Source organism: Condylura cristata, unplaced genomic scaffold (assembly GCF_000260355.1).
Source record: "Condylura cristata isolate star-nosed mole 26May11 unplaced genomic scaffold, ConCri1.0 scaffold00015, whole genome shotgun sequence".
Classification (NCBI taxonomy): Eukaryota; Metazoa; Chordata; class Mammalia; order Eulipotyphla; family Talpidae; genus Condylura; species Condylura cristata.
Window position 1 is genome coordinate 7,531,309 of NW_004567116.1, and position 10,526 is coordinate 7,541,834.

Here is a 10,526-nt window from a genome sequence, read left to right on the forward strand (position 1 = left end):
TCAGAAACCACTGCAGCACGAATTCGATGACCCACATGGCATGGCAGACCTCTTCTGACCCACCTGCTGCTCCCCTCAGCAGTGTACTTTGCTAATCTGCCTGTCCTGCTCCCCACTCTGTCTCTGGTGAATCCTTTCACCCACCATACCTCTGGTCTATACATCAGTTCTGTAAACATAAATAAATAAATCTTTTTAAAAATGCATTTGAGAAGCATAAGCATAAGCATATTATGCCATTCACATAGACTTTCATCTCAAGACCACGAAGGACCAGTCTCAAAGATATTTGTGGGTGTGGCCATGTTGATGGAGTGAACTCTAATTTAAAAAAAAAAAACATAGAAACTCTTTAAAAACTTTGAGAATTACACTAACAGGAACATCATAGGTCTTGCCATAACAACACCGTCTATTCTAGTTATCTTTTTCTTCCTCCCAAGAAAAGCACACATGAGGAAAAAATGGTGTGTTTCAAATTCATTGTGATTTCTGTTTATTTAAATCATAAAATCTAATTTTATTTTAAGTTTTGCCAACATTGTTGATACACAGCTGATATATAACATTTTGTAACTTTAAGTTATAAAGCATAATGATTAATATAGAAATATATTGTGAAATAACTACTATAACTTAACACATTCATCAGCTTGTGTGTATGGTGAGAGCATGTAAGATTTCTCCTTTCTATAACTTTCAAGCATATAATACAATATTATTTATTATTGCCACCATACTGGACATTAGATCCCCAGAACTTCATTTTATCACTGGAAGTTTATACCCTTTCACCAACACTTCACTATATCCCTATTCCTGACTCTGGCAACCACACTCTCCTCCTATGATTTTATTAAAATTCTACAGATAGGGCCCTGCGTGGTGGCGCAGCAGGTTAATGCACTGCAAAAGAAGCCTAAGCCACTTCCGCTCAAGTTTGATCCCTGCCTGCCCAGGAGGAGATCCACATGGCGAGGTGGACCTCTCCTGACCCGCCCGCTGCTCCCCTCAGCAGTGTACTTCGTTGATCTGCCTGTTCTGCTCCCCACTCTATCCCTGGTGAATTCTCTTACCCTCTGCATCTCTGGCCTGTACCCCAGTTCTGTATGAATAAATAACTAAATCTTAAAAAAAAAAATTCTACATATAATTGAGATCATACAACATCGTTCTCTCTTTGACTTATTTAACATATTGTTCCATGTGGCATGCTTTCCTTCTTTTAATGGCTGGATAATATTCCTTTGTGTATGTGGGGTGGGAGGAGTGTTTATACCAATTTTCTGTATTCAATCACCCTCCCATGAATGCTTATGTTGTACACATCCTGTCTATTGTGAGTATGCCACAATGAACATGGGGATGTAGATACCAGTTTAAGATGCTTATTTGACATCCTTATAAAAGGATAATTGCTTGTATATATAGTGGTTCTTTTTTGAATATTTTGAGGAAACTCCATCCTGTTTCTCAGAATGATTGAACAAATTTGCATTCCTATCAGTAGTGTATTAGGGTTCCCTTTTCTCTCCTTCACCAGAACTTTGTAGACTCTATATATTTGTTAATAATGATTCCATTGTTGTGAGGTGATAGTTTACTGTGGTTTTGTTCTGTCTTCCTTAGAAAAATTTCTTTCTTTGGTCCACTTTTTAGTGGGTATTTTTGGCTATTGAGTTGTGGAAGTTCCTCAATATTTTAGGCATTAACTCTTAATAAGACACAGGATTTGCAATTTTTTCCCCATATCATAGACTGCTTTTTTGTTAATTGTTTCTGTTGATATGTAGAAGCAGTCTGATTCAAAACTTGGGATCCTGGCTTAACTCACCCCATATGGGATGAGACCTTAGTTGGGATACATAAACTGTCATGTTACAAGTCCAACAACCTCACTGGAGAGACCCACTCTATGTAGCTCTGGTCCTACACAAAGAAGAGGAAGAACTCCAAAGAGCCCATTTTCAAGGCATCATTATATGACTAAAGTCAACTTTGTATCCTCCCTAAAATCCCCACAATCAGCTGAATACCAGACATTAACCTCAATCCATGCCACATTGAAAAGAAATGTTATGATCAAGTTCTACCTAAAGTTATATGCAGTTAGATACAGAACAGTGTATGGTAACATACAATCCTGTATGTAGATAGACATAGGTATATGTGTGAGAGCATATAAAAGATATGTACATACACATATATACATATACATCAATATATATTACATTCACATCAATAATGCATTCCTATAGAGTTACATACTGTTTTAGAATTAGATAGTTTCGCGCCACCCATGTACCATGTGTGTTCTCATCTATAGAGACACAAGGGACACATATCATTGTATACACACCTAAATGTGGTTGTAGAGACCCACATGTGGTAGGAGATAGACCTGTGTGTAATGAATACATACCTTATATTGTCAGATATAGGCCTATGAATGATGGACATAGACATACGCCTTTGTCTTTGGGGGTTGTGCTGTAACTCATGGCAACAAAATGCACTGAGCCTTTGTTTCATCAGTTCATTGAAAATGTGAATCAAATATAAATAAGATAAAGCCTTTTTTAAGAGAAAACCAAAAAGGCAAAATTTATTTAGTCTTTGGAGATAGTTAAATTTTCTTAAGACTTCACAAAATTTATGTCTTTTATGGCAGAGGATAAAAGATATTAAAATAGGCTCAAAATAAATATAAGGAACCATGAAATTACAAATATATTTTACAGGAAGTTTATAAACTTTCCAAAATAACCTTGTTTGTCAGGAATAATAAATACTTAGAAATATCAAGAAACTTAAAATATGTAATTAATTAGAGGACATTAATTCTTATGACTTATTACAAACATTTGAAATCCTTAACCAAAAATATTTTTTAAATTTAAAATTTTAAAACCACTGATATAGTATGTTACTGGTAGGGGAACACATCAGAAAAGGAGAAGGAAAAAGAGAAGAGGGGCGAGAAAGAAGATAGGAACATGGCAGAAAGGTTAAGTAGATTCCCTGGGGCTTATTTTGTAAGGACACAAATCCCAATTATGACCTAATCACTTCCCCAGACTTTCATCTGCAAAATCACTACATTACAAAGGATGTAACTTATCAATGGGTGGAGGGGACAAATATTCAGTAAAAATAAAGGACTAAATTACATACACCGATAAAATGTTTTGATATTTATTGAACAGTATTGTTTGGAAAGGCTTTAAGATGATTTAAGGAATCAATTAATAATAGGGGTAAAAATCACAATATAAAGTCTTATAGTGATTTTCTATGGCAAAGGCCAGTTCTCCCTAACTTAATCTTCGGGAATTCATTAAATAAGAGTGCCAGTGTTCTGAGCTGCTTGATCACAAGCTTCCTATCATATTGAGAGAGATATTTTGTCTTGAGTCTGATTCAGTTAGGAAAAGAAAGGATACTGTGAATAATATCTAATAAAAAAAGATATATTCTAACTTCTTTTGTCTCATTCCATTAATGAGAGGTTAGAACGTCATCCACTGCCCACATTTTTGATAATGCTGTCATCCAAAATATTGGTGTCAAATTCTAATTTACATACTTGAGGGGCATCGCTTATGGATTATACCAAACTTATGAATGAAAGACAGAATCTGAACTTTTATAGAAGTCGATGAATCACTAAAAAAAAATGTGGATATTGAAAAAAATAGCTGAGGTAGAATCAGGTATTCTAAACTATTGATATATGTGAGGATTAATGGATCATCTTAATGAAAATATAATACCAGACAAAGCTACTCCACTTGAGGAGATAATAGGATTTCCCAATAGGGAAAATAAGTAAAATTTAATTATTTTTCTGTATATTTACTTGTTCATTCACATCCTTATTGTGTATTTAGCCTTCTGACAGCTATAACTATGATTAGGACTCTAAAGCAGCATTCCTCTCCAACTTAATGTACTAAACAATGAAAGCTAAAGTTATATTTAAAATATCTTGAAAATAAAAAAGTGAGGTCTATACCCAAATATTAATATGGGATTACTTTTGTGGGGAGGGAAAAAAGATGCCTTATTTTATTTTTTTGATAAGAAATATTAAGATTATTATATTAGAAAGAATATGAGAAAATCTTCCACTACCTAAAATAAAATTACAATTTGAACTACAGCATAGCTTATTACATAGAACATAAGTACATAGTCTCAAAGAGGCAATTCATATCCAAATACTGAATATATTCCCAACTGTTACGAACTCTTACAAAGATATTTTAAATACCTTTAAGAAATTATGAAAATTTTCACAATAAATTTGAAAATATTCACATAATGAGTATCTTTCATATGTTCAAATTATTTAACCTTAGGAGAAATTTGCTGGATTAAATATTTACATAAGACTTTCTGAAAGGAACAGCTCTTCTTTGAAAACAGGTGATACATTGCTCAGCAATTCATTTTCTTTTTTTGGTCCAGACCTTTTTCATAGCATTTTTCATCTCTCCATTTCTCAGAGTATAGATGAGGGGGTTTAACATAGGAGTGACAACGGTATAAAACACAGTCAAGGATTTATCAATGGGTAGGGTACAAGGAGGTCTAACATACATAAAAATACAGGGTACAAAGAAGAGTACCACTACAGTAATGTGGGAGCCACAGGTAGATAAGGCTTTACGTCTCCCTTCCTGACTAAGATTCTTCAGGGAGTGAAGAATAATCCCATAGGAGATGAGTAAGACCATAAAGATGACCACACAAATTGCCCCATCATTGGCAACAACAGTGAGGCCAATAACATAGGTATCCCTGCAGGCAAGTTTTAGTAAGGGGTACATGTCACAGATGAAGTGGTCAATGACATTGGGACCACAGAAGGGAAGATTGTAAACAAAGAGAAGTTGAACTACAGCATGCAGAAAACCCCCAACCCAGGCCAACAGCAGCAGCAGAACACACACCCGTTTATTCATGATGGTCAAGTAATGCAAGGGTTTGCAGATGGCCACATAGCGGTCATAGGCCATGACCACCAACAGTAAAATCTCAGCACCACCAAATAAGTGCCCTATAAAAAGCTGGGTCATGCATGCTTGGAAGGAAATGGTTTTCTTCTCAATGAGTAAGTCTATGATCAAATTTGGGGTGACTGTAGTGGAATACACAGCATCCATAAAGGATAAGTAGCCAAGAAAGAAGTACATAGGAACATCCAGGGTTGGGCTGGCCACCACAGTCACGACAATGAGTAGGTTGCCTGCCATTGTCAAAATGTAGATGAGCAAGAACACAACAAATAATACTCTCTGACCCTGGAGGCTCTGAGTAAGTCCCAAGAGAATAAACTCAGTCACATTGTTTCTTTGTTCCATTGGTTCTTCCATATATATTTTATTTCAGATCCAAGACAAAATTACCTGGAAATAGAATGATTACTAGAGACTTCTGAGATTTCAAATTAATGTTTGTTGATTCCACAAAGAGGCATTAGGACTGGCTATATTTCTGTATATATAGAAGAATACAGACCTATTTAAAAACAGAAACAAAAACATGGTCCCTAATCTCAGTAATCTTCCAATTAATTGAAGAGACAAATGATTACAAGCATCTATAGAAAATGACACATTATTAAGTAAATGAGTTAACACACTAACTCTCCTTCTGGAAGCTAACTGTATTAATACTTACTCCTAATACCATATATGTAATAAATAAAAATTATCAAAAGTTTTTAAAATTTTAAGCAAAACTTACTTTATTTTTACTTTACAGTTAATAAATAAGACGACTTTCTAAACTCTAAGGGTACAAGAATCTTCATATGTAATCACTGAAATATTACATAACTCTATTTGACAATTTCAGTATTTTTAAGGATTTGGGAAAGATAACAAAGTTCAACAGACAAAAGTAGTTTGATGAAAATAATGATATTTTAGAAATTCACCTTTAGTATCTAAAACAGATATATAATTCAAGAAATTAACAAATAAAAGACAAACCAATAGGAAAGTGGGAAAATCACAGCAATTTTTGAAACATTATATTCAAGTGCCAATAAACATGATAAGATGCTAAAATTCATCTCTAGACAGAAAAATAAAAATTGAAGTCACAACTTATTAAATAAACATTATCTTGTGTCCTCAAAATTCATTCAAGTAAATCTCCACATGCAACAACACTCTGTTTTAACATTTACAAACAATGTTATCATTGAATACATGAGATTTAAAAATTCAAATACCCCCAAATATTTAAACTTAATTCTAAAATTAAACTCATGTTACATACAGGAAGTAAACTTATTCTAGATCTTAATAGTGTGAAAATGCCCTAACGAACCTTGTACAGTTGAGTAGACCCTAATATATTTAGGGCATCACAATGAATTCCTAACAGAATTTATAACCAGAATCAGAGAAGACAACTTTTAAAGATTGTGAAGTCCTACATCATGAAGTTTTCTTGTAAAATGTGAAACATAGACCCTTATACATTAATATACTTCCTGTGTTACCTGCGTAAGGAGACAGCCATTCACTCCACGTCTTGGACTGTGGTAATTCTTCCCCCTTGTTCTTCATACACTGATGGAAACACATAGAGCAAGATAACACAGGCACCATCACTGGGGCTTGACCTGTCTCCAGGTGACCAAAACTTCCCTGTTGATAGAAAGTCTAGTTCATTTTAGCCTCGGAGGAAAAACTTACCTTTTAAATGATTGGGATTTTCAAAATGAATATGAATATCCTACCACCTGATGGAGTCTGAATAAAGAGGCACAAAATCTTCATTTTCAGCAAATTATATACCAATAAAAACATATTTAAATCAGTATTTTGTGGTTAGAAATAAGTCAACTTTGTGGGAGAGAAAATTGTGATGTATGTACATAAATCTTTTCCAGTTCATATTCTTTCCTCACAAGAGGTAGCCAAACTTTGGGATGCCTAAAGAAGAGATTGTAAGTTGATGTAGCATAAATACTTTGTTATGATCTGAGTACATCATTCAAATGCTGACCAAGCCAGTCATGAGAAAACTGATACAAATTCTGTCTGAGAAAAGGGCTATGGTCTGTAAATATTCTGTCTGCATTTGAACTACAATACATATTGTGGAGTCAATCCACTCACTCATCTCCAAGGAAAATTCTTCCCTAATTAAATATACAGGGACCTAATCATAATTCTGAGGGTAGAGTCTATATCTCCAGAGATGCCACCAGGAAAATTATCATAGGACTGAGACCATGGTCTTTTAAGGGTGGGTAGGTGGAGGAAGAGTGAGAGTAATCACAAAAGAAAAACTTGAGATCAAACCACCAAAAGGAGAAGTCCAGAGGATAGAAATGAAATATCTGAAAACATTGTTTTTAAAGCATAACTTTCAAAGTAGGCAATCTATTTCAAGCATCATTATAGATGACATCTGAATTCACTTCCAGAAGATGATGAAAGTTAATGTCAGAACAACTCATTTAAAACTTGATTCAAATACAGGTAAAACAATTCTCCCCTAAACATAACAACTGTGAATAAATAAGTCACAGAGTTTCAAATAGGTATGTGGAGAGTGTGTCATTTGGTATAATCAGGAGAAAAAGAAAAGTCCTTTTTTTTCTGGGACTATTCTGTTTATCTCCAAGAGCTCCTGGAACAATACGCAACATACTATTTCAGAAATTAAATTTCAATTCATTTCAAAGAACATAAATCATAAAAAGAGTTATCTGATATGACAGTTGCATTCAACTAGCAATTAGTAACTAAATTTCCTTATTCACAATTTAAGGTACAGAAATCTAAACTACCTATAAATAAGCAGAAGAAATATCAACAACAATGTTAAAAATAGGTATTCAACAGAAAGACAACTACTGCAGAAATTGGAGAGAAATGCATAGTTTTAGTTGCAACTATAGAAAACAAGAAATATTAAAAGAAAACAACTAGGTTTTTATGGAAAGAAACTAGAAAGGAAAACTAAAAGTCAGGATTTGTTCTTACAGGTTCACATTGTCCACTGTCAATTTTAAGAATTCTTCTTTCAGAAGCCTCTAGAAAATATAGACTTGTGTGTAGCTTAATAGAAAACAGTAATTCTAGGACTCACATTATATTAAAATGTGATTTCCAGTACATGAAGGACAGAAATTGACCTATGAATAAATAATAAAACCTTAGACACTGGGAATTCGATTGGTTATAGGACAGTATTTAATTCATTCTTTTTATTTTGCATGTATAGTAATTAGCATGCAGGAAAACAAAGAAACATGCACAGAAATGTATGGTCACATTATCTTTTCCCTACCTGGAATAGTTGATATACTCACATGTGACAAATTCAAAAAAAAAAAGGCTTTGTTTTCTTTGCGTAATTAATCTGTATAATTACTTCAACTAACTCCATTCTTCCCTGTAAGACTTGCCTTGGGAAATGAAGGTGTTGAATGATCATAACAAAATATCTCCTATAGTTTTTTTCTGGTCTAATAGCAAATCACAAAACATTAATAATGATAACAAGAATGGCAAGTTTTCATTTCTACACAGATTTAACTTGTCTCTCATCTTATCCTCAAAACAAATAAGCAAGTTCAATGAGAATGCAATAAAACTCAGAACCAGCCTCTCTGCCCAATCTCCTTCATGACTGTGGTGCTATATTTAGTTTACAACTGGCCTTTATGGCAGTGATCAAGAACTGAATTTGGAAGCTGATATCTCTTGCAGAACACATGTAGGCTAGCTATATATACTGTATTGGGCTCAATGTCACTATTCTTTCATTTCCAGTCAGTTTTTCTGACCAGTCAACCACTGTGGCATTCGCCACCCATAAATGAGTATTAGTTTAGAATCTATTCAGAAGAATTGAGTATTTCTCTTTCCTAGAGAATATTACCCTTCAAGTCTTCTCAGATCTCTTGGGGAAAAAAAAAGCCAAGATGAAAATTTACACCATCCATTTGTGGTGACATTGTGAATTAAATATTCCTGTATACCTGCTGATTCCATAATGCAAAAAAACTCTGGATTTGGAAACTATTCCCAGCTGGTGACTGGATAAGGAGTCATGGTTTTCCTCAATTTGGTTAATGCCTAATTCTGATCATTCAATTCAGGCCTCTGGGCTCACTAAACCTTCGTTATAACTAACCCCTTATCATCATCAACAGCAGCAGCAACAGCAGCAGCAGCATCACATTAGTCTGCTTGGGCTGCCAGAATAATAAACACAGGCTGGATTACCTGGGCTGACATCCATTTTGCTATGGTTCTGGAGCATGGAAGCCAACACTAAGGTGACCACAGGGTTGGTTTCTAGTGAGACCATTCCTCCAGGCAAGCCCTGCAATCCAGAAAAGACTTGAAAATGTGACTTTATATTATAGTGTTCACATCCAAAAATGTTATAGAGAACAGGAAAGACACCTTCAATTTATCACTAAATAAAGAGCAAAGATTTACAGGAAATCAGAAAGATTTGTGAGATAAAAGTAAAACAATCACGTGTGGAATATAAAGAACAAAACAAAGGGACAGACAAAGTAAACCGAAACACCCTAGAAACCTGCAGAACTGATAATCTCAGGGGAGAAGAGTAGGAGATGAGAAGCAAAAGAAGGGCCTCATGGTGGGGAGGGCTATGGTGGAGGGTTCTGGGTACCTCGGTGGTGTCTTAGAAGGAACCTACATGTGCAGAGATCTGAACCCAGGCATGTGAATCACATACTGTTGTCAAGTTATGTCCAAAAATGTCAATAAAATGAAAAATTATTTCAAGATAAAATAATAATACAATTTAAAGGCCATTCTAGATGTTTAATATTCATTCTGTTTTTTAAAAATTTAATGTAAAGTTGGCAGAGTCTGGGGCTTTACTAAAAATTAATGACTTAAACATCTATTTCAACGATTGGATCAGCCCAAATGATGTAGAAGTACAAATGTGGTTTAAACAACTTAATGTTCTGATCCAAAACTTGATTAAAATATACAAGATTATCCACATGCTACCATCACAGTATAAAGCGAACAAAATTCATGTCTCTGGTTTAGCTTCAGCTGTGAAAATATGCTAAGTAATAAAATAAATTTGACAAAGATATTTATTATTACTATTACAGTTACATATTTAAAACAGTAAGAATTTATTTTATTTGAATGCCTTGAACTAAATATGAGCAAGCTCCATAAAGTCACATTGTTATGCAAAAGGTACTATATTCCACAAATAAGAACATGATGAATTGATAATAATTATATTCATTGATAATCTTAACATGGTATGGTTACATATGTAAGGGATTAAAGCCATAAATTGTCTTGGTGTCCAAGGGATATTCCACATAGATAAACATTAATCTATAATATATACTTTTATCATCATTAGGTCAATGATATACAGAAGCTAATTTTTTAAATGTGGTCACTGATTGTGAAAGGATTATTTAATTCTATGAGAGAAGGAAGATCATGATCTTCAGGAAAACTACAGCCCTCTCCCAGCTAAGG

General features: G+C 34.1%; 1 protein-coding gene across 1 annotated transcript; it reads right to left on the bottom strand.

The window, feature by feature from the left end:
* Positions 1-4,448: 4,448 nt before the first annotated feature.
* On the bottom strand, positions 4,449-5,366 carry LOC101630296 (olfactory receptor 4A15-like). The gene has a single exon (XM_004683542.1). The coding sequence runs from the start codon at positions 5,364-5,366 to the stop codon at positions 4,449-4,451; it is 918 nt and encodes a 305-aa protein (XP_004683599.1).
* Between the last annotated feature and the right edge of the window lie 5,160 nt (positions 5,367-10,526).

Coding starts and splice junctions, on each gene's coding strand:
- LOC101630296 (XM_004683542.1), bottom strand. CDS start 5,366: ATGGAACAAAGAAACAATGTGACTGAGTTTATTCTCTTGGGACTTACT.